This window comes from Equus asinus, chromosome 17 (genome assembly GCF_041296235.1).
Source record: "Equus asinus isolate D_3611 breed Donkey chromosome 17, EquAss-T2T_v2, whole genome shotgun sequence".
In the NCBI taxonomy this organism is placed as follows: domain Eukaryota; kingdom Metazoa; phylum Chordata; class Mammalia; order Perissodactyla; family Equidae; genus Equus; species Equus asinus.
In genome coordinates this window covers 10,774,322-10,798,218 of record NC_091806.1, presented here as the reverse complement: position 1 = coordinate 10,798,218, position 23,897 = coordinate 10,774,322, and the positions used below count along the sequence as shown (strand labels likewise).

The window sequence follows — 23,897 nt, the reverse complement described above, 5'->3', positions numbered from 1 at the left end:
GACGCAGCTGAAGCCTCAACTCAGTTCCTGTGTGGCCTGGGGTAAGTCACTTAACCTCTCTGGGCCTCTGTTTGCTCATCTATGAAATGAGGGAGTTGGTTCAGCTCTCCCAACTCTATCATTGAATTGACCTCCTTAGCCACACCCCTTTCATATCATCTGTGGGGAACCTGAGGCTCCGGAGGACGGGTCCACTGGCCTGGCCACCTCTGCCCTGGCTTTGCTGTTGGGAGCTTTCTCTGCAGGTGCTGTGGGCTCTCAGACCTGAAGTCGGGAGTAGCCAGGAGCCATCCTCCGAGTGCTCGCTGCCTTGTCAGCGGCTCCCGTGAGACGGGAAATTGAGGATCGCGGCGGCAGATCTTAAATCAAAGTCCGGGCCATCAATCTCCGAGAACAGACTGAAATAACAAGGTGGGTGGCGCAGGCCGCCACCACATGGACAGGTGACAGATATTAAAAAGCCAAAATCTTGAGACCCCAAGTCCCTTAACCAATTTCCAAATGCCCCAGAGACCCACATGCTGGGGGGAAAGATGGCGCGCCTCATTTTAGAGCCCCAGCGGCCTGGGCTCTATTTCAGGACAGTCCTCTCGCGGGGGGCTTCTGAAGGCCCTGCGTCCCGCCACTGCCCTCTGTGGCCCCCTGGATCTCCTCCCAGCAGGCACCCCCCTGAGTCAGGCTGGCGGAACGTGGCCCAGTGGAGTGGTTAGTGCGTTGCTCAAGTCCCAGGTCCACTGCTCCCCAGCTCTGCAAACATGGGCGAGCTGCCGAGCCTCACGGCTTCTCAGTTTGCCTGTCTGTAAAATGGGAATGGTACTATCTCCTTTGCAAGGCTGCTCTGGAGGCGGAACAAAATAACCCACACAAAGCAAACAGCACAGAGCCCGGCACAGGGTGAGACCTCAAACAGCAGCCATGAATGTTAATCTTCCTCTCACCCCACAAATAAGCTCCATCTGGCGGCTGCTTCCTCCCACAGGCTCTCTTGCTCCATTGCCTTTTTCCACCCTATCCATCCCTGAAGCCTCAGTTAACGACCTCCTCCTCCAGGAAGCCCTCCCTGATCGACCCTCTGAGGCTCCATCTTCCTCTGACTTCCAAGGCTACGTATTTTGTCCTCCATCACATTCGTGGCAACTGTTCTTGGCTGCTTCGTTGTGTGGGATCCCATTTCCCTGAGCAAAGGCCTCTGCTTCTGTCTTCTCCCTCCTCTGGCTCCCCTCCAGCCCTTGCTACAGTGCGGTGCACAGAGTAGGTGCTCACAAAACACTGGCTTGTCACCTGGCAGATGCCAGGAAACCGGAAACAGAAACCTGGTGTTCCTGAGACACCAGGTCTTTTGTCTATTTTTAGAGATTAAATGTTCTTCAAAAAAAAATCCCAAATTCCACTCCGTCTTTACATTGCAACCGCACCGATCTTTTCATGTCAGCCTGTTGTACATTTCCCTCCTCTCCACCCTAAATACACCAGAATTTGAAAAATGAGGCGCTGGATCTGAGACTGCGAGATGGAGAAGGCGCCCTCGAAACCCTGACTCTGTCAGCGGAAGACTTGCCGAGGATTAGCTCGGGGTGGAAGGGAAGCTTCTGCTGGCTCAGCTCTGGGCTGGTGGGGGTGCATTTCCCACGGAGGGACAGCGGGACTGGGGAACACGCAGTCCTTGCTTCCAGAAGGTCAGCACTCTTGTTAGGCAGCCCAGAGCGCTGCCACCCCTTGGGGGGCAAGCGAGGAAACAGACCTGGTCACCTTGAAGCCAGGACGGGGCTGGCGCTGCCCTCCTGGCCCCGCTGGGTGCCGGGCTGGCAGGGCTGAGGCTGGGCCGCCTCTGCGGCAGGAAGATGCTCGAAGGTGATCTGCGACCACACGGGATGGTACTCCGTTTGCTGGGGATCTGCTGCAGGGCTCGAGGCAGGTGGTGGTGGTGGGGTTTATAATTACGAATTTGCAGTTGTCACCAAGATAAACGACCATTTGGTCTGGCGAGACCCAGGGGGCAAGGGGTTCATACCATCTGGTTCTGGGCGGAGAGAGATACTTATGATCTGGGTCCCAAGTCCCCAGAGAATCACAGAGGCCACATTCTCCTCTGGGTGAGGAAGTGAATGTCCATTCCCAGCTACCCTGAACCCCAACCAGCCAACAACAGCAACAACACTGTGCAATTATTAAGCACTTACCATGTGCCAGACAGTGTGCTGAGTGCTTCTGTGCATCTTACCGTCGGGTGTTTCATCTTCCAGGTGAGGAGACTGAGGCGCCAAGAGGCTGCATCCCTCACACAAAGTCACACAGCAAATACATGGCAGGCTCTGACCAGGCAGCTCCGGAGCCAGCCACTCTACCACACTGTCTGTGGTGTGGGTGAAGCTTTCTACACCCAGGCGAGGAGGCTTTCCCAGGGTGCCTGGAGCTTTCAAGTCCTCCAGCCTCTCCGGCCCCTGTCAGGAGTGATGGAGAGGCTGTAACGGGAAATCAGAGATTCAGAGACAGGTGGAGATGGAAGCTGCCTGCCTTTCCTGGTCTGAGAAGATAATTGCCTGGTCAGCTGAGGAGCACCGGGGGATGAGCCGGCCCAACCGCACACCCCTCTCCAGACAAGGCAGCAGGCCTCCCTGGTGGCCAGCCCTGGCACAGGCAGAGCGGCGGCAGAGCTGGAATCCCTGCCATCCTCTCCAGCCCAGGGGCCAGTGGTCACATGGGATTCTCTGCTGTTTACCCAGCTTCTCCTCCACTCCACTCTGAGAGGCCAGGGGTCCGTTTGTCTTGTCGCCAACGAGTCCCCGGTGCCCGTGCAGCCCGGCCTGCGGGAGACTCTCAGTCAATATTTGTGCAAAAAATGAAGGACTGAGCTGCTCAGTCCGCCGGCGGGTTTCCCCTACAGAAGGGCGGCAGAGGCTCCACATTTCCACCGAGGAGCGCCAGCGGCGGTCTGGCGGGCGGGGGTGGGCGGGGTGGAGCACTGGCCTGGAAGACGGTCTGCCAGCAAGCCCACTCTAACGTCCCCCTAAGCCGCCCCTTGACCTTGCCCAAGAGGCACACCTGGAGCGGGGGCAAGTGATTCATTTCCACACTCGAGGAGCAAAGGGGGGATGGGCTGGGGGGGTGTTGGGGTATTGGCACCGAAACGCTGTTGGCTCTCCTTCTGGGTTCTGGAGTCCCTCCGTTGCGCTGGCTGGGGAAGGGGCAGAGGACAGCTGGGCCCGGGCCAGGCTGGGGCTCCAGCCGGACTTCTGGAGGAGGGGGCGCTCAAGCGGAAGGCTCTCGGGGAGCGCCCTCAGTTGGGGGGGTTGGGAGGGTACGGGAAGAGGTGCCAGGGGGCAGCCTGCGCCCTCGCCCGCCGGCCTCCCCGAAGCCGGGGTGGTGGTGTGGCTCCCGCCGGGGGCGGGTGGCACAGGAGTGGGGGCGTCCGGAGCGCTCGAGGCTCCGGGAGCGGGAGGCGGCGGGGCGGCGCGGGCCGCGGGAGGGGTGGGGAGGGAAGGGGCGGGCGGCAGCCGAGGGGCGGGCGGCTTTGGGGGGTGGAGCCGGGACCGCAGCGCCCGCCGCTCGCTCGGCGCTTTAGCCGCCGCCGCCGCCGCCGCTGCGCTGGGCTCGGGACGCGAGGCGGGCGCGGGGCGGGCGCTCGGTGAGGCTCCGGCGCCTGCGGCTGCTGCTCTCCGCCGGCGCCCGGGGCTGCGGCGCTCTGGGTCCCGGCCCCTGGCCCGGCGCCCCTGGCCCTCGCGCCCCCGGCCCCGGTCCCGCGTCTGCCCCGGAGAGCGCTCTCCGCCGGCCGAGCCGCCCCGGGCTCGCGCCCCCGGGCCATGAAGAGGGGCCCGTGAGGGCGCGCGGAGGCGGTGGAAGAGGAGGGAGGAAGGAGGCCGAGGAGGAGGGCGCGGGAGGCGGAGGATGCCGCCGCCGCCGCCGCCGCCCGCCGGCCCCCGGCGAGCCTGACTCCAGACCGAGGATGGAGCCGGCGCTGGGCGCTGCAGCGGCTCCCGGTGCGCCCCCGACCAGGTATCGGCCGGGCCCCGGGACGGGCGGGAGCCGACACTCGCCGCAGCCACGGGAGGGGCGCGGGCGCGGTGGGAGACGCCCCTCCGCTCGGGGACAGTCGCTACCCGCGCTGTGGGGCGGGGGGAGCGCAGCAGCGTGTTGGGCTCAGGAAGGGGCTCCCGGGCTGGTGGCGGGTGAACGCCGCGATCACCCCAGCCCTCCCCACCCCCATCCGGGGAGGGCAGCAAACTTGGGACGCGCGGCGGCCCCAAGGCGCCCTGTTCCCCTCCGCCGCGGAGTGCGCTCAGGGGCTGCCCTGGGCTCAGCGTCCCACAGCCGGCCCCGTTCGGGGCTGCCGAGGCGCCTCGAGACCCCGAGGTCCCCACGGCTGCACCAACTTTCCCAGCCAGGGCTGCCCCCAGAGGCAGGAGGCTGTCCTCTCTTCCTGCTCCCAGCCCCGGCCCCGCGACCGCACCGACCGCTCTGCGATGAGCTGGGCCCCCGCGGGGCCCGGGCCACCGGATGGTGCAAGAGCTCCCCACGGGAAGCCAGGAGCACCCTCCTGCTCTTCTCAGGGTCGGACCCCGGGAGCAGCCCTCCCAGGCTCCAGGAACCCAATGTTTGCTTTCACAGTTACAGCCCCAGGTAGCCCTGGCCGGGGAGCTAGGGGTTAAAAGGTAAGGCCTCAGGGTCGTCCTAGGTTGGCACCTTGGCCTGCCATGCGATGCCACAGGGTGCTCCTTGCGCCCACGCGGGCCTCCCCTTCCCCAGGGGCAGGTTCCCCGCCTCTAGTGCGGGTTTCCTCCCGGTGGACTTCAAACTGCTCCCAAGCCAAGCAGGAGGCTCCGAGGACGGGCCCCTGGGGAGCCCAGGTGCAGAGGATGAGCTTAGACGTTGAGGGAGAGGTGGCTGGAGGTGGGCAGGTGGATGTCCAGTTAAGGACAGACGCGGAGCCCAGCATCCTTCGAGGGCTGATAGGGGCAGGGGGCAGAGGGGACCTACGATTGGGGGCAGGAGGCAGGCACCCTGGCTGGGAAGCCAGAGGAACCAGGAGGTGTAAGAGGCCAGGAGGGGGCCGGGGGAGCAGGGACCTGCCTTCTGGGGTTCCTCAGCCCCTTGAGGTGGGGCTGGCAGGTCCCAGGCTCCACTTCTCAGCAGCGGGGGACACTCCCAGGCTCCAGGATGACCCTGTTTCTTTTTCCAAGTGCTCTCACCGTCATGACTCACACAGTGGACTCACCAGGGAGGTATCAAGCCTCCAGCCTATTCTCTTCCCCTCCCTCCTGGGTCTTCAGGGAGCTGCCAGGGACAAGAGGGGGCGGGTTTGCCCTTGGGCCTCAGCCCCCTGAGGAGGCCAGGAGCCTGGCACTGCAAACTTTCATTTTCCTGTTGCTGGCCCCATCCTGGCAGGTGAGCCGCCCTAGGCCAGGCCAGGGTGGGGGGTGGGGGGCAGGTGAGAGGAAGTCTCTACTAATGACCCCCCAGACCTGCTGGGGCTTTGAAATCATGGCCACGCCCCCTCCTGGCACAGACACTTCACACCCGGCCTCCTCATCTCAGAGCAGACGCATTTCCCCCCAAATCCAAATTTCCCTCTTTGCTGAGGATTGCAGCGCTTTTCCTGAAGGCGAGCTCCTCTCGCGGACAGCTGCCCTCCTGCCTGGCCCCTCAGGCCCCCTGCCCTGTGCAGGCCCCCATGAAGAGGGATGGGAGTCCCCCACCTGTCTCCCCCTCGCCCACAGGGCCCTCGTTCCAGAGGAAAGGGGGTGCTGACGGTGCTGATATTGGGGCGTGTGTTGGCTGCCAGGCTCTCATGGGGCTGGCGGGGGCAGGCTTGTGCCCCTGTCGGTTCCCCTTGCCCACACCCCTGACTCCCTCCCTTGCCCCCTGAGGGTCCCTCTCTACTTTTCCAACTCACTCTGCATTGGTGTGGGGAGCGAGCATTTGATATTCATCATTTGGTTCAGAGAAGGTCCCGAAGCCCTGAGTCACTGTATGGTTTCCATGGAAACAGACTTGTTCAGAGGACTCGGTGTAGCGCGGCGGTGTGGGGGGAGACGGGGAGCGCAGAGTAAGACTGGGCTCCACAAGTCTGGAGGAGTTGGACCAACTCCCTTCCAGGGGGGCAGGGAGGGGCTGGGTGAGGCTCTCAGGCCCCTACAGGAGGAACTGCCTCTGCCCACCCACTGGGGCCCCCCCATCAGGAGCCGCTCTGCTCCCCCTGAGGCTCTTGGCAGGCTGCCACCTCTCTGGGGGCCTTCTGGCTAGGTGCCAAGGCTCATGCTATGCCTCAGTTTCCTTCTCTGTGAAGTGGGGGAAGTAAGAGCACCTGCCTCGGAGGGTTGTCGTGAAATGCGTTAATATGAGGGACACACTCAGAATGAGCCGTAGTAAGTGTTCAATAAGTGTCAAATTCACTAATTAATTCAGGCGGTTGGGAGGAACTCCCCCCGCTTGTGCGTTCACCTGGATCCGTCCTCTTTGCCCCGGCGGGTGGTCTTGACATCTGGCAGGGCTGGCCTCTTGCTTCGAGAGCCTCGCCCAGCAGCCCCGGTGCACCCCCAGCTGGGAACCAGCCATCCATTTCTTCCTCCCGCAGAGCATTTACTTGGGTTGTGGAGGGCCCAGCACCGTGCTGGGGAGTCCTGGCTGCTGTTCAGACCCCACCTGCCGGGGAGCCTTGTGGGACCAAATCCTCTGAGTCCAGATGGATGGGCCGCTTTCTGCCTCAGCCCCCTAGGGATCAGGCCAGAGGGAGAGGGGCAGGAGAGGTCCAGGCTCTGGGGGGACAGAGAAGGGATTGGGTGGGGCATCTGTCTCTGATCCCGGGGAGGCTTGTTCACCTGGCTGGGGCTGCATCTCCCTCCTGAGGATCCGCCAGAGGGTTCAGGAACTCTCCAGAAAGATAACGGACCCTGCCCCCCACCTCCCTCCTGCTTTGAGAGTGAACGGCTATGGCTGCAGTGTTCCCAGCACACCCTACCAGTCTGGACTGGCTCGGGGCTCCAGCCCGAGCCTCCAGGCGATGTGTTACTGCCCAGCCGGCTGGGAGAGGGCCTGGCCGCTGCTGTTTATCCCAGGAGCACCTGCTCTGGGCAGGTGGCTCGGGGACATTTGGGGCACCAGTGATGGCTCAGCCAGGCTCCCTCACCAGCCTTTCTCTTCCATCGCCCTCCCCTCCCTGGCCTGGAAAGAGGAGAGGATAACCCCTCCTCGTCGTGTCACTGTCTCCTTCCTCCCCTCTGGTAAGGTGAACTTCAGCTTCAAGCTCCCCAAAGGCACGCCCCCCTGCCCCCATCACTGCCAGCTGTCAGAGCTGCAAGGCATCCTCCACGTCTGCCGGCTCTTCTATTTCACAGATGGAAAAACCGAGATTCTTGGGTTTGCCTGTTTGGCCAGAACCCAGGCTAGCCGTGGCCACTCCCAGCTCCACGCCAGCCCTGGGGATGCCCTTTCTGCTTCTCTGGCTCTCCAGGTAGTTCCAGATGCTGCCCAGCACTCCCCCCACCCCACACATCCCCCCGCTTTTAACTCCTGCCAAGCTGCTCCCCCAGGTCTCTCTGGACCGCTTTGCTGTCCTCATTGGTGTTCACACCACCTTCCAATTTAATATCCTCTGCAAATTTCATTAGCGGACTGTTTACTCCTTCTCTCAGGATCATTAATGAAGACGTTAGATAAGATCTGACCCAGAGCGGGGTCTTGGCAGCACCGCGCCCCTCCCAGGCTTATTCCTCGGCCCCTTGCCCCTGGGCTTGCCTCCTCCATGTGGACCCTGGGGGTCTGGCCCCCTCCTGCTTCCCGCCCTGTGACAAGTGCTTAGGGCCAAGTCTGTTTGAATTAATTTTGTAAGATTACTCGAGGCGCTGTATCAAATGCTTTGCTAAAAATCAAGATATATTACCGTGCTTGTGTTTCCTTCATCTTCCAGTCTTGTAATTCTATCAGGAAAGCTATCAAGTTTGTCAAGCATGATTTGTTCTTTATAAATCCCCATGGGGCCGTGTGGGGCACAGAGTTCCTGTGTTTCCTAAATGTTTGGAAAGCCCCTCTTTGTGTTTGCTCCCGACTGGAGCGGGAAGGCCGTGGCCCGCATCGTCAGGGCTACTCGGCTCCTCCTCCGGCATGGGGAACGCACAACCCTTCCCTTCTTGGGGTCTCTCCTGGGGGCAACCAGTGGTTTCTTGCCCGCCGAGCCCCTGCAGTGCGCTGGGGGCTCCAAGGTGGGCACCGGGGGTGGGGGGTGGGCGGAGGGAGGGCCTGGTGCTCTCCCTCAGGGAGTCTGCAGGCAGGTGAAGATGACAGTCTGACGCCGACCTCCTGAAGGTATCATTGAGTGATCACGGCCTTGTACCAGGCACTATGCTAAGCGTGTAATGTGCGAGGTCTCATTGAAGCCCCTCACCTGCCCGGGAGGGGGACGTGATCTCCTTCCCTGGGCACCTGGGGCTCAGAGAGGGTAAGGCTGCCAAGGCCCCAAGGTCTGGGTCTCACCCTCTGCTACATTGCTCCTGACCACTTAAGGTGAAAGTACAGGGTCTGGAGAGCTCATGGGGAGGGGCGGCAGGGGAAGGAAGGGGCGCTTTAGGGAGAACTCTGGCGAGGGGAGGCCCTCGCGCCACATGCACCCCCCCACAATGCTCAGAGCCTCAGTCTGCTTCCACTCCCTGCGACCTCACAGCTGTGGGAGCAGGTCACTTAACCCCGGTGAGCCTTGGGCCCTTCCCCGTGACACGGATCCTCAGGGAGCAGCCGCCATTGTGTCCCTTACGGAGGTCCCACTTGATGTGGGGCAGAAATGCTCCTCCAGTTGTCATGTTACCAATGGGTGGCTCTCCTTCAGTTCTCAGCCAGGAGACAGAGGAGGGACAGGTTGAGCCGTGCCGGCATCCTTGCGACCAGCTGTGAGCTGGCGGTAAGTTCTGGGCTTAAGGAACACAGAGGCCTTCTCTGGGCCTTGATCCCAAACCTTATGCCCTATTCCAGACCATTTCAGGTCAGGTGGTAATAAAGACCTCCTTTGGTGTCCTCTTGGCTGCACAGGGTTTGGGCATTCCTGGGCTCCTTGACCGGGAAACCGCTTACTCGTCCCTCTGCTTGCCTGACCAGACCTGGAGCCCCAGAGTGGGCAGCAGGGCGTTTCGGCTGCTGCCTACCAGATGTGACGCTGCACCAGCTGTGCCCACACCCGTTACCTCTTTCGGTCTTTGTGATTATCTTCCTTTGTGTCATTCAGCTGGGGACAGAGAATCCCCTGGGAGGTAGTGAGATGGCACAGACCCTTTTGGTGTGCCTTGGAACCAGCCAGGAAGGACCCCAGGCAGCCCCATCCCTCCAGCTGATACCCCAGAGGCCTGATCTTGGAGCTGGTCAATCGGTGTTTGTTGGACGAGCCCATGTCTGGTTGAGGGGACTGCCGAGGCCAAGGGTGTCTGTCACCAGTGCGTGCTGGGATCCTGGTGGCCACCTTGGCACTGGCACTGCCTGTCCCTACCCTCTCGTCACCAGGTGCTGGTGACACTTGCTCTCATGCGGCCTGAGGGCTTAAGTTCTATGGTCACGGCCAGGGCTTGGGGGTCCTCAGAGCTGAGCTTGAACCCTGGCCCCACCACGGACTAGCTGCGCATGCTCAGACGAGTTCCCTTGCTGGCCCCAGCCTCTCTGCTCATCTGTGAGAGACGGCAGTGGTACCGGCGTGAGCACCCACTTGATGGGAGCCGGGACGCCACCATCTGTGGGTATCGCTCTTGCAGCCCCCACCATCGCATGTTATAGCCCCAAGGCTCAGGTGCGCCTCCCCCGACCCAGCCCTCCCTCAGCCCCGGGAGCTGGCTGGGCCTTGAGCAGGTGGCCCGACCCTGAAGACTCCAGCTCCAGGGACAGACGGCTCCTGTCCCAGCCCCTCCAGCAGCAGCTGCCTGTGCTTTCGCTCCTGCTGGCGGTTTCCCATCCTTGAAGCCCGGAGGATGGGCTGAAGCCCGGTATCCAGGGGGTGGGGCCTCGGTACTATTCCGACTCTGGCTGTGGCTGCTGGGGAGGGGGGGGGGACAGGAAACCGGGGCCTTTCCGCCCAGTGTCGGGGCAGAAGGGTCCCGCCTACCGCAGGCCAGGCTGTAGTAGGACCGGCCTGAGACAGGGAGCCCTTCTGACTCATCTCGCCCCATGAGGAGCCGGGCACACTGGGGCCTTGGGCCAGAGGTCAGTCATTCTCCCCACCGCTGGGGAGAACTTTCCTCAGGGGGGCCGGGACCCCACCGACCGACTGGGCCCAGGGCAGAACGGTGGGTGTCTGCAGCCCAACCACACAGTCTGTGGGTGCTTCAAAGGGGGAGGCCGTGGCATCTGTTTCAACTCCCTGAAACGTTTCCAGGCTGCCATTGGCTGTTTGTGGGTTAAGTAGCCCCCAAAAGTCACACTCACCGTTCCTAATTCATGAGTACCCCTCTGTGCCCAGCTTTCTCTGCTTTCAGTCTCACATCCCAGATATTTGAAAGGTCCTGTGACCGTTGTTCCCATTTCATAGATATGGACAACTGAGGCCTGCAGGGGCGAGAGCCTTGCTCAAGGTCTCAGAGCCACAAAGCAACAGCAGGCAGGTGCGAGCGCAGGCCGGGCTGGCCCCACAGCCGGGGCGCCCAACCACCACCCAGCCTGCCTTCTCGCACGCCTGTGGGTAACTTCTCAAGGGTCATCATGTGTGGACAGTGGAGTGACCTGCTCTGGTCAGTCTAGAGACACCAGAGCTCTTAAGGGGCAGCCGAGCAGCTCTACTGATGGGGAAAAGTTGGCGAGCCAATTGCTGTCTCTAGGGGTCCCCTCAGGAGAAATCTTGTGCTGGATTCAGTATCAGGAATAACCGGGTATCTCTTGAGCAGAAGCTTTAATCTTCATCTCGTGGATCCTATGAAACGTGTAATGAAGTGTTTCCCTTTTCCCATTGGCAGCCAGGTAGCTCTGACCTGTATGTATAGCCCAGAAGTGACTTGGCTCTTGTACCCTGACCTGGCCCCTAGTTCTTTCAGACTTTCATACCCTTGTTTTCCCTTTGCCTCGTTTTCATTGCCTCATTTTCCTTAGGAAGAAAAAAACCTGGCTGTTTTACATGTTTTCGCCTTAACTAAACAAACATCTATGGTGGATCACCTCTGGCTACTGCAGACTCAGGGATTAAGCATTTCCTTTCTGCAGTCTCCATCCCAGAGGCCTGTGTGCCAGCTCCTCCTTGCCGTCCAGTTTCCTCTGCCCCTTGCTCCAGTTCCTGGGACCCCAGAGCCTCGGGGCCCCTCCCTCCTGGCTCCTGAGTCTGGTCAGAATTACGATGTTCAGTTTTTTCCCCCTGCTCTCCCTGTCTCCCCAGGGCTTTACAAACTGTTTTTAGGGAGAAAAAGCTGGGAGGGGAGTCTTTTCCTGGACTCAGGCCTCAGCTGCTCCCCACAACCCCAGGCTCCCTTTTGAGGTCTCGTTCTTTTTCAGCTCCTGCCCTGTCTCGGCAGCCCCGGGCGCCCGCCGTCCTTTGTGGCCCACCTGAGCAGACAGAGCCCAATTCTGGCGCCTTGGCAGCGGGGGAGGGTTGCTGGCTGGCCGTGCCCTGGGGACAGAATAGGAGGCACAGTGAAGGACCAGCACTGATTTTCATTGCCCCACCGTGTCATCAGCCACCCCTCCAGTTCTTGCATGAGTGGCTTCGCTCTGTCCCCAAAAGTTAATAAACTGAACCAAAATGCTCAGTGTAAACTGTGCCACCCCCCGCCCCCATCACAGTCCCCTGGATCCCCCCACTGGGGCATCTAGTTAGCGGTTCAGTACAGCTCTTTTAGTGGCTGTTTATGCATGGATTCAAATACACACGCACACGTATGCACACGCACACAGCCTTGTCAAAGTGAGAAGTGGTGGTACGCTATCGCACGTGTGTCTTCTGCTCCAGCTTTTCGTATCTTGAGTGACGGCTCCACGTCAGCGTATACCCATCTGCGCGCCTTCTCTGAGATGGTCCGTGGAGAAGACAATCCTGGGAGCGGGGAGAATGCTCCTGCAGAAGGGGTGAGGGCTCTAAGGAAGAGGTGGGGCGCCCGCGGGTGGGCTTTAGGTCCAGGAACCTTCTAGTCGCGTGTGTAACATTGTGGGCACAAACGGATCTTTCTGGGAAGGGGGATGGTGTCTCTCCGAGGGGTCTGTAGCCCAGAAAAGGCCAAGCGCCACAGCTCTGGGTCGCGTGCGACTTCACAGGGCAGGAGGTGGGGGCGAAGTTGGCAGAGCTGGCTCCCCCTTGGTTCTTGGGCCCCCAGAGGGGCAGCCACGGATCAGGCTGGGGGGGCTGGTACACAGAGCTGCCCAACTCTGCTGTCTTCTTGGAAGATGACTGAGGCCTTCCCACTCCCAAAAGAGGGTCCCCCGGCCTGCGGAGAGGGTGGCCCTAACTCTGGGAATGGAGTATGGGGCCTTCCGGAGGGCAAAGAAACCCACTGCTCAGACCTGGGAGGCCCTTCGAGTCACTGGGTCGAGACACAGAGAGGCCAGGAGTTGAGTCCAAGGTCACCCAGCAGGGACCGGCAGAGGCAGTGGGCTGCTCCCGCCCGTGACATCAGTTCAGGGTGCCTTCCGCTGCCGGAGCGGGGTGAGACCAGGGGAGAGCCCCTCGGAGGCGAGGCTGCTGTTGCTCCTGCCTCTTGGAGTGTGGGTGAAGATGAGGGGGCGCACAGAACAGGGCCCGCAGCCCGGGTGGGCGTGGCACGTCGCCCCTCACCGCCTCACACTGGCTGCAGCCCCGCCCCCCCCCCCCCCCCAAGCTGGACACGGCGGAGACGCAGGGCTCAGGCCGCACTACGGGATGTGGCCGCCAGAGGGCAGCAGGACCGCCACTGCGGCGGCTCAGCCCGCGCAGGAGAAAGTTCCGGCTGGGAGAGGAGCGAGGGACGAAGGGGCGACGGCAGAGGTCTGGGTCCCGAGTCCGGGAGAGTCCGCCTGCCTGTCAGAGTCAGCGATGGCTTGTCCTGAGGTGCTTCCCCTAGACAAAAAGCAAACGAGACACTGAATGATGCTCACAGGAACCGACGTTTGTTGAGTGCCTCCTGTATCCACGCTCCATATTGACTGAGTCCTCACACAGCTTCTTAAAATGATCCCCATTTTGCAGGTGAGAAAACAGAAGCCCAGAGAGAGGAAGAAATCTGGCCATCAGTGGAGCTGGCGCCAGAGCCCATGTCCCGGCACAGGGCTGTGCCACATCTATATGCCCGGCATTGACTAAGTTTTAAGTCCTTCAATTCTTACAACTGCCACTACTATGGTTAGACCCATTTAATGGATGGGGAAAGTGAGGCTCAGACACAGCTGGTGAATGACCAGAATCCTGGGGGCGTGGTTCCCTGGCTTGAGCTCTTAGCTGTGAATTACAGCTCACCCCGGATCTGCGCCCCCATCGCAGGGCGAGTGACACTGAGACCGGCGCTTCTCTGGGGAGTGGAGCACACCAGCTTCCCTGCCTTCCAGCAGAGGTTACAGCTTTTGGGCTCCCCTGTCCAAAATCTGCCTGGATTTGGACTACCCAGAGGCGGAGGGAGGCCACGCCAGGGCTGCCGGAAGCCCAGGGAGGGGCCGTGGGCCCACAGTCTGGCTGGAGGACAAGGGCACTGAGGAGTCCCTTGCAGTGGCCAGAGCTCCCCTGGGAAGGTGGGAAGGGGGGCCCTGGCCCCGGGGCCTCTGGTTTCCAGGGCAGATGCCTCCAGCATACCAAGGACGCTTGGCCAGACCCGAGCCTGGCTCTGCCAGGCTGGCAGGAGAGCGGGGGCATTTCTAGGAGGGCCTGACTTCCTCCATCTTCCTGCTCCCATGCCCTGGCTGTGCCCTCCCGGGCCGGGCCTGTGGACACATGTCCTTGCTCGGTGCCCAGGCTGCACTTTGTGAACCTGCATCCGCTTTCTTAGGGATTTATTACATCGAGATGCTTCCCATCCTTCTGATTCATTAGTGAAGGCAGCAGCTTCCAGTCCTGGCCTCAAGTGGGGTGGGGAGGGGAAATGAGGGGGAGAAACTTGAATGGTCCCCTCCCTGGAAGATGCTCCTCTTTGAAGAAAACCCTGGGTGAATTGTTTTGGGAACCCGAATCCTAGAGTTAGGTGAAGTCTCTTTAAGCCTCCTGTTTCCTGCCTTGGCGGGGACCCCAGGGAGTTGAATGTGGTGGCCAGGGAGTGGCTTCGAGCGTGGACTCAGAGCACACTGCCTGGGCTGGAATCCTGGTTCGCCCCTTACTAGGGTGTCAGCTTGGGAAAGTTACCTGACCTTGCGGAGCCTCAGCTTCCCCATCTGTGAAATGGGCATGTGACGGGGCAGCCTCACAGGCTTGGTGTGGGGGCAAGGGGAGCTGACGCCTGTGAGGGGAGCACAGGCCTGGGAGAAAGATCGCGAATGCCCAGTCACTGCTTGCCTTCCTTCACAGTATTTTTCTCGTAATTGCTAGAACGGTGCCTGGCTCCTGCTGCTGTGTGACAGGTGTTTGTGAACAAGCACAAAGCGGGACATCAGAATGAAATGGCGTCGCAACTAAAGAGTGGGCCCCCAATAACTTAAAAATATGACCTAGCACTGTGATTGATGGCCTTCCCTGCCTGTTCTTTAAAGGTGTTCACCTTTGTCTCGGGGCCGTTGGCAGGCCGGGCCTGCACTTGGCGGGGGAGCTGCATTTAATGGAGAGAAGCCATTTTGTCTGGGCACCTCATCCAGTCCTGCCACAGGGTGAGACAGGAGTGGGATGGGGTGCGGTCAGAGTTACGGGTTTTCTCTGATCACAGTGGAGGCTCCCAAAAATCTAGACTGTGCCCGTCCCTTGTTTACTGCCACCTGGTGACGTGGTACTGCTTCCTATAGGTACCAAGCAGAGTTTCATACTTAACACAGGACTTCTCAGCTCCGGAGCCTCAGCTGGCCCACTGCCATCTCAGCCCAGCCTCTGTGCACCCACCCGCCCCACCCCCCCAAGGCAAGCAGCCTGCTTCAGCTCCGTTTCTTTCCATCTAAGCAGATGGCGAAGGGGCCGGAGCACTGGCCTAAGAGTCTGACCCAGAAGGATTTGAGTCTCAGCTGCTTATCTGCTTATGTCCATTTGCTTAGTCTTGGAGCCTCAGTTTCTCCGTCTGAACGATGGGAGTGAGGACCCTGGTCTCCCAGAGGGGGTTGTAAGGAATAACACGGTGTGGAGCGTTGGGTGAGCTGAGGCAGGCGGTGCTGGAGGTTTGGGAAATGGGGACCCGCTCACCCCGCCCCCAAAGATGTCATGCCAAACGGCGGGATGTGCAAGGATGATCACAAAGGGTGCAAGTCCACCCCCTTGGCCTTGAGCCGACAGGTCAGCAAGACCAGACAAAAGCGGGGAGGAACACGCTCCAAGTCTCGGGAATCGGCTGTCCGTCCCCTTCTGCTGCCTGGTCGCTCTCTCACCCGTTCACAGATGGGCTGGGACATTGATGGCATGCATGTTTGAAGGCCGAGTACGTGTCAGCTGGAGGGACAGGAGGTCGAATCTCTGAGAGGGAACGAGTGCCTCTGGGGACCTGCCAGATGGGGTTCAACCAGGCGCGTGAGCTCCTGCGAGTCCCTGGCCTCTCTGTGCCTCAGCTTTCTCGCCTGCGAAATGGGGCGAATCCTGGTGTCCACGTCAAGTTCTCGCGAGGAAGAAATGAGCTAATGTGGACGGGGCCTCGCTGGCACTTCGGAAGCAGTCCGTGGATGCTAACAAATCATGCTACGGCCTTGGTGTTTCAGCTTAGAACCTGCGGGGTGCGTCACAGTCGCGACTGCTCCCTGGTTCACGTCCACTTTGAGTTGCAGGTAGCCGGTCTCCTGTCTCCAGTGTGGTCGGAAGTGGAACCGCCCTCCCTGGCTGTCCCTCCTCGAGGGCCTCTGCGTCTGGGCCGCTGTCGCCGGAGCCGCCGATTCCACCTGGAGGCCTGGGGTGAGCACCCCTCCTGGGGAGTCACTGCACAAGCTGGGCTTTGAAGGGCCAGGCTGCCCTGTTGATTTACATGCAGAACCAATCGGGGCTGTGCTCAGGCCAGTTTTCTGGGGGAACTTTGAGTCTGATGCTCTGTTCCGCTGCTGGGCGCCGGGCGCTGGGTCTGGTCGGGTCTGTCTGGCCGCCAGAGCTGAACAGGGCTAGGCAGGCCTGGGGGTGTCTGTGGCCAGTGAGTTTCTTTGCAGTGGGCGGGGGGGCGGGGGGGAGTGCCTCCCTGGGTGGCTGCCCATGTGGGGCACCAGCTCTCGGTCGGCTGGGCTTGCAGGATGGCTAGCTCCCTGCCCACTGGGTTCTGTGTGAGCACAGGGACGTTGACTTGCTGGGAGGAGAGGGGTAGGGTTGAGGGAGGTGGGTGGAGGGGGTGGGGTGCAGGCCAGGACTCAGGGGGCCGGATCCAGGGGATCAAAGATGGCGCTGGGTTACTTGGAGCCATGGGTCAGTGACAGACCTGGGAGAGCAGGCAACCCTCTTTGCCAGCCCTAGGGGGCAGTCTGCGGGGCACAGGACACAGGAGAGAAAGGGCGGGGAGGCACTGGGAGCCCCCCCGCTCAGAACCCCCGCCCCCCAATCTTTTTGCAGTTTGCCAGCCACAGGGCTGCTGCACAGGCTGGGACTGCGGCTCGGCCAGGAGACGTGGTGGCTGTGGACCCCCCAGCTCCGAGCAGCCCCTCTTTGGTGAGTGGCGGAGCCCTCCCTGCATGTGCCCGTGGAACAGCCCAGCCCTGCCCCACGGCGGGATGCTGAGCTGGCCTCCCTTGGAGGCAACTTCCAGAAGCTCAGGTTGGCTCCTTGCCCTGGACCCCAAGCGCACCCTTCGTGTTCCCTGCCCTGGGGCCCTCCGCATCCCCCACGCCTTCTCCAGTCCTTGAGGGGCCCCTTCTGTTCCACTCCCTTCTCTTCTCTCTGTCCTGCCTGAGTTCTCTGGGGCCATTGCTGGATCACACGGGGGTCCCCGAGCTCACCCTGTGGGCAGAAGGGGCTGAGGGCCTACGGGTGGAGGCTCTTGAGGCCTGGTGGGGGTGGGGGGCCTGGAGGAGTCAGTTCACTCTGCTGTCAGTGGGGTCATCCGCCCATGGCCTAGACGCCTCCCCCAGGCCAGGAGCAAATCCTGGAGGGCCTGGGGCCTCAGAAGTCATGCTTCTCAGCAGCCCCAGACCCCACCTCTGCTGCGGGCCAGCTGACTCTTAGAGACTCCGGGAGCCCCAGGAGTCATCATCTGGGGTAAACTGCTCCCCTGCATCCATAAATTGGGGGCCAGGTGACACGGGTGTCCACCGTTCCTGGCCCAGCCTGCAAGGATGACCTGATGCTGGCAGCCCACCCACTCACCGTGCGCAAGGGCACTTTCTGCGGGGGGCTTGGGTCAGAAGGAGGCATCTGACATGGGCTCTCCTTCCTCCTGGGGGTGGGCAAGGGAATGGAGGACCTGGGTGCCAGCTCGTAGGGGTTGAAGAAGATGCAGGCGGCCCCAGAAGATGCCGGGAGGGGTGACAGGCAGTGGCAGGGGAATGGCTTGAGCCAGGAACCGGTCGTTTCCTAGGTATGGAGTCGGGGCATTTCGGGGCCCCAGGAAGGAACTCCAGGCTCCCGATGGGAGGCCCCCACAGCAGTCTGTAGCTTGAACCCTGGGGTTCGAGGGATAAGTTTGTTCAGTCCCCAGAAGCTCCCAGAGAATGTAAAGTCTGGTGTAGAAGCTGCCTAGCCTTAGGTGCCCGTGGGAGCACTGGGCTGGGAGCCGTGGGCCCTGGAGGCCAGCTCTTCCAAGAGAGCAAGCCGGGGCCCCTGGCCGTGTGAGGCACCCACGCCTGGCTGCCCCTGACGCTGCCCGCCTTTGCCCGCAGACCTCGCGCGGTGGAGAAGCAGCCCCATGAAGGTGCCCAGCCATGCAATGTTCCTGGAAGGCCGTCCTCCTCCTTGCTCTGGCCTCCATCGCCATTCAGTACACGGCCATCCGCACCTTCACCGCCAAGTCCTTCCACACGTGCCCCGGGCTGGCGGAGGCCGGCCTGGCCGAGCGGCTCTGCGAGGAGGGCCCCACCTTCGCTTATAACCTCTCCCGCAAGACCCACGTCCTCATCTTGGCCACCACGCGCAGCGGCTCCTCCTTCGTGGGCCAGCTCTTCAACCAGCACCTGGACGTCTTCTACCTGTTCGAGCCGCTCTACCACGTGCAGAACACGCTCATCCCGCGCTTCACCCAGGGCAAGAGCCCCGCCGACCGGCGCGTGATGCTGGGCGCCAGCCGCGACCTCCTGCGGAGCCTGTACGACTGTGACCTCTACTTCCTGGAGAACTACATCAAGCCGCCGCCCGTCAACCACACCACCGACAGGATCTTCCGCCGCGGCGCCAGCCGGGTGCTGTGCTCGCGCCCCGTGTGCGACCCTCCGGGCTCCGGCGACCTGGTGCTGGAGGAGGGCGACTGCGTGCGCAAGTGCGGCCTGCTGAACCTGACCGTGGCCGCCGAGGCCTGTCGCGAGCGCAGCCACGTGGCCATCAAGACCGTGCGGGTGCCCGAGGTGAACGACCTGCGGGCCCTGGTTGAGGACCCCCGGCTCAACCTCAAGGTCATCCAGCTGGTCCGCGACCCGCGTGGCATCCTGGCTTCCCGCAGCGAGACCTTCCGCGACACGTACCGCCTCTGGCGACTGTGGTACGGCACTGGGAGGAAACCCTACAACCTGGACGTGACGCAGCTGACCACCGTGTGCGAGGACTTCTCCAACTCCGTGTCCACCGGCCTCACCCGGCCGCCGTGGCTCAAGGGCAAGTACATGCTGGTGCGCTACGAGGACCTGGCCAGGAACCCCATGAAGAAGACCGAGGAGATCTATGGCTTCCTGGGCATCCCCCTGGACAGCCACGTGGCCCGCTGGATCCAGAACAACACGCAGGGGGACCCCGCCTTGGGCAAGCACAAATACGGCACCGTGCGCAACTCGGCGGCCACGGCCGAGAACTGGCGCTTCCGCCTGTCCTATGACATTGTGGCCTTCGCCCAGAACGCCTGCCAGCGGGTGCTGGCGCAGCTGGGCTACCGGATGGCCGCCTCGGAGCAGGAGCTCAAGGACCCCTCCATCAGTCTGGTGGAGGAGCGGGACTTCCGCCCTTTCTCGTGACGGGGGCTCCGTGGGTGGGGGTGAGGGGCACATCGTGTCGGTTTTGATAAAATGGACCGTTTTTAACTGTTGCCTTATCTCCCCCTCCCTCCCCGTCCCCTGTCTTTGTGTCCTTCCTGCCCCCCGCCCACTCCCCACGCCCTTCTGCCTCTCTTTGTCTCTGAAATTTGCACTATGTCCTGGACAGGAATCACTGCGCCAGAGGGGGCGGCAAGTGGGGTCCAGCCCCCCATCCCACTCCATTCGGACACACGGACGTTGGGTCTCTGTGTGAATGGTGACAATGTTTACAAGCACCACACTCACACATACACACACACACACACAGACACACACGGGCGCCCACGAGGAGAGACACCCCAAACCACACAACTTCGGAAGCTTTTGGAACAAGTGGTCAGGGTATGGTAGTTTTTGCACTGTTACTTCTGCAACGCAAGAGGCTCAAAACACAAAGGCCACTTCTCTGTAATTTATGAATGGTGTCTATCCTTCCCCATCTGGCTTCCTGCCCCCAATGCCCACCGCCCCCCCCTCGGAGCAGAGAAACTGCCCCCTCCTGCCCGCCCTTGCCTGTCGGCGCACAGGTTTTTACTGTGAGGTGAATGTGGACCTTGTTTATTTTCTCCAGTCTGTGGCGATGCTGTCTGTCTGTCTGAGTCTTGTGGCTGCCCCTGGACCAGTGATGGCTGATAAATCTTAGGGGTTTCTGATTGATCTTGGGATCCATCTGTGATATTTCTTTGTGCCAAAAAGAAAAAAAAAAAAAAAGTGGATCGGTTTGCTAAATGAACATTGAAATGCTTTATCTGTGTTTTCTGTAAATAAAAGAGTGCAATAACGTCTGGATGTGATCGTGGCACGTTCTGAATGGTCCTGGCTGGGGTTGGGGTGTTTCTGGCTCTGGGGAGGAGAGAGAGAAGGAGGTGGAGGTAGGAATTCAATGACAAGTCTCTGGATTTCAGAGCTCGTGTCACCCTCATCACCCTTGACGCTGAGTTCAGGGTGTCATTTCCCTTCAATTACCTTATAGCCAGCGGTGACGTTCAAAATCTTCGACACCTGGTAAGTCTTGCTGAGTCACTGTCCAGAGGTCAGGACGAGGTCCTGGTGGCCCCTTTCTGTGCCAGGTTTTACCCCTTTCATTGCTGGGTCTGGGGCCAGGATAGCGGGGGAGGGGGAACATTCGAGGGGTGGGGTTTCTCAGGGCAGAGGCTGCATCTCAGCCGTTCTGGAAGTATTTCAGTGTTTTAACAGCTAGCGCAAATGTACCAGTGTCTATACTGGTGGAATACGAGGTGTGCTTACTTCCTTGGCAATACAGTGGCTTCCTCCTAGCAGCTTCCCCAGCTCTTATTCCAAGAAGACAGCTGGTCCTTGGGAAATGGGTCACAGCTCTGTGGTCGTGGGACAATGTGAATGCCTAGGATTAGCCCCCGATCGTCCTGGACTTCCTCAGGAAACGCCGTCCTGGGCTGTGCTATGTGAGTCAGGAGGATACAGATTCAGAGGCTCTAGCACGTAGCTTAGATAATAGTAGCTTAATCAAGAGAGGCTATTTTGTTTTATTCTCGCTGAACAGTGTGTGCAGCATACGCTGCGCAAGGCTGATAGGGTGGCTCCCAGGTTGTGTGCCCGGATATCAGGGACTCTGGCTCTTTCCGTGTTGTTGCTGGTCCATCATTCTAAGACGTTGCCCTTGACTATATGGTCCAAGGTGGCTCACCAGGCAGTGGGAAGGAGAAAAACGAGAAAGGAGGGCCCAGCTCTGCCATTTGTGAGCAAACCCCCAAAGTTACAGACATCACTTGCACTCACATCTCGTTGGCTGGGACCTGGTCACGTGGCCACATTTAGCCACAAGGGACGCTGGGAAATGTAGTCTTTTATCAGGGTGGCCATGACTAGTAGAGTGACCAGTGAGTCAAAGGCTTATCTCCTTGGGCTTCAGGTTTCTTTTCTGCAAAAGGGAGGCAGCATGATTTGCGCTCTCATCCTTCAAGAACAGTAGGCTGGTTTGGAAAAGTCTCTGTCAGGCCTGGTGAGGGGGACTCCGGTTCACAGGAGTTGCTTCTCCAGCCTGTCGTGAGGGAGCCAACTTCTAAGTTGGCTGCATGGCCTCAGTGCCCAGCTGGTCAGTGCTCGCCCAGTGCCCCTGGCCAGCTGTCCCAGCGCCCAGGTCGCTCGCACCTGCTCCCGTGGAGGTTCCCTCCCTGTCGTAGTAAACGATGTTGGGGCCCTTGTCTCCCAAGAAGCTCCTTTCTTTTCACTCTCCCCCTGCCCTGCCTTCGATTGTCCCGGAGTCAGGGGGCTTCTCTCCTCTGGGTGGGTGGCTTCAGGTGGGGACTGGGAGACCCTGGAGCTCCGGGGCTTCTTGGAAAGAACCTCTCCCCTTGACTGCCGTGACAGAGACTTTAATAACACTAGCTGGGGCTTTCAGAAGAAAGCCCTATTTAGTGGTGGAATCATCCGTCCATTCATCCATTCATTCATTCATTCATTCAAGCATTTCTGCCTCTTCTATGTGCAGGCCTTGGGGTTATGAGCATCCCTTCCAGAGAACAGTCTGGTGGGAGGCAGACAGATCAAAAGATGGTTACAGCGTGGGAGAAGCGCTGTGCCTGCGTGCCACACGGGCAGGACTGGGCCCCACACCAACTTGGTCCTCACAACCCCAGGGCCACTATGGTGAGTCACAGGCTTACGCCCAGCCCTCAGGGGCTCATTCACTGTGTCCCTAGTGACAAATAAAAATGGCAAGCAATAGGATATATTGGAGTACACGAAGAAGCCATTTGGTATAAACCTAATTCGGCCTGACTTTGTTTTTTCCGAAAGGGCCTGACTGTGGCCGTTGAGCACGCACTGTATACCTGCTTAGACATTTCCTATGGCCAGAACAAAGGCCCTTGAGATAAAGGTGCAACTTCCCCCCACATTGGCACTTCCTTAGGGATAAGCATCTTTCCTTAGGCTAGGAATTGATTGCTGCACTCACCTTTGATCACCCAGCTCACCTGTGACCACTCAGCTGGAGACAACGGACTGCCACCCTGCTGTGTTCACTGAGACAGCAGACCTACCTGCTGTTTCCATCAATCGCTGTGCTGACAGAGCAGTCTTGCGACTGTTGTAAAAGGGGCATTTCAATCCTATGTGAAACATCCTCTCTGGGGGTATATAAGCAGTCTGTGCACCCCACTTCTTTGGTGCCCTTTCTTCCTTCGGGTAGAAAGGCCCCGGGTTATAATCCTCAGATTTAAGCTCAGAATAAACTCACCCAAATTTTCATTTATAGGTTGGTTATGGATTATTTTCATCGACACTAGTCTTGGGGCTTAGAGAAATCAGGGAGGGCTTCTCTGAGGTGGTGGTGCCTGAGTTGAGTCTTGAGGAGGTAGGAACTGGCCCCATGCAGGAGGCGAGAAGATGCTTCCCAGCGGAAAGAGAAGCAGATCCAGAGGCACAGAGGAGAGGAGGTCTGGGGCATTCACAGCTGTGTGGACTGCAGGCAGGGATGTGGGGTGGACCATGCTCCACGTCCTGCCCTCAGCTCATCAAGCTTGGAAAGTCCATTTTACCAGGCCATCCAGGGCGGTGGCCTCCAAGGGATGTATTTGTGATGACCAAGCCCACATGACAGAGACTCAGAAACCAGAGGGCTTGCCTGCTTTTAAGGTAAAGAGCAAACTCTCAGAGTGCCCTGTGCCTCCTGGCCCCTGCCACCTCAACCTGTGCCGCGCCATGCTCCCCTTCATCCATCCCTCTCTAGTCTTCTGGCCTTCCTTCGCTTCCTTGAACACACTGAGGTAGATCGTGGCAGTGGCAGCCCCTGATTTGTTCATGCCTGACTCTGGGTTGAGCCGTGTGCCTTCCTTTGGCCAGTGGACAAGAGCAAGTGTGAAGGGTGCAGAGCTGTGGAAAGCTGCCGAGCTTTGGAGTGGGTCCTTTTCGGCTGCCTGTGGAAGCCTTTTAGCTGCCCTGTGAAGGAGACCCAGGGTAGCTCGCTGGAGAATGACAGACCTTGAGGCCAAGAACCAAAGAGCCCCAGCCAATGGTGGGCCAGTTCTCCACTGACATGGCAACTGACGTGGATGCACCAGTGAGCCCCGGCCAAGATCGGCCACAATCTGACCTAGATGACTGGAACATTTCTGACCCACAGAATCGTGGGTTGAAAAAAGTAGTGGTTGTTTTAAGTTTTGGAGTGACTTGTTACGCAGCAAAAGCTAACCAATACACGTGCCATTCTCTGGCTCATTGCAGGGTCTTTTCATGGACTCTTCCTTATGCCTGGGTTCCTCTCTCTTTACCTAACTAATGTCCACTCCTCCTTGGGCTCTGGGCTTCCTCATCAACACTTCCTGGGTTTTACCAGATTGCTTCTGTTATCCTGATTGTAGGCCCTTATATAACAGATCATATATCCAGATTATAGGCCCTTATGGCACCATGTACATCTTTTTTATAGTGTTTACCGTAATTGTAATCACACTTTTTATTGTGCGACCCAGAACATGATAGGTACCCAGTAAACACTGGTTGAATGAATTAAGGACTGAATAAACACGTGCTCCCCAACTGATCAAATAACTTCCTGGTCCTGGGCATTCCCCAGAGGACAGGCGAGGCCTCTCAGGGGTCTAATGAGACCCAAGGCAGTGATGCCTCCAGGCTGTTTCTGGCAAGTTCTGGGGTTTGAGCTGAGTATTGTTCCAAAACCCCACAGCCATCCCCCTGTGGTCAACAGTGCTTTCTAACCCCACACGCTGGCACTGGCCCTCGTGTTTCTTTGT

The 23,897-nt window shown here is 59.8% G+C and overlaps 1 protein-coding gene across 3 annotated transcripts; it reads left to right on the top strand.

Moving 5' to 3' along the window:
* Positions 1-19: 19 nt before the first annotated feature.
* Positions 20-19,950, top strand: CHST1 (carbohydrate sulfotransferase 1). 3 transcript variants are annotated; one of them, XM_070487582.1, is made up of 4 exons: positions 20-41; positions 15,799-15,922; positions 16,562-16,657; positions 17,824-19,950. In XM_070487582.1, exon 4 carries the CDS (start codon positions 17,866-17,868, stop codon positions 19,099-19,101), a length of 1,236 nt encoding a protein of 411 aa, XP_070343683.1. In that variant the 5' UTR covers positions 20-41; positions 15,799-15,922; positions 16,562-16,657; positions 17,824-17,865; the 3' UTR covers positions 19,102-19,950. The 3 variants fall into 3 exon arrangements, with proteins under 3 accessions (XP_070343683.1, XP_070343680.1, XP_070343684.1); XM_070487579.1 differs by lacking the exon at positions 20-41 and adding an exon at positions 3,513-3,993; XM_070487583.1 differs by lacking the exon at positions 20-41 and adding an exon at positions 10,150-10,170.
* Positions 19,951-23,897: the final 3,947 nt, after the last annotated feature.

Excerpts from the sequence above, each read along its gene's own strand:
- CHST1 (XM_070487582.1), top strand. The coding sequence starts at position 17,866 with ATGCAATGTTCCTGGAAGGCCGTCCTCCTCCTTGCTCTGGCCTCCATC.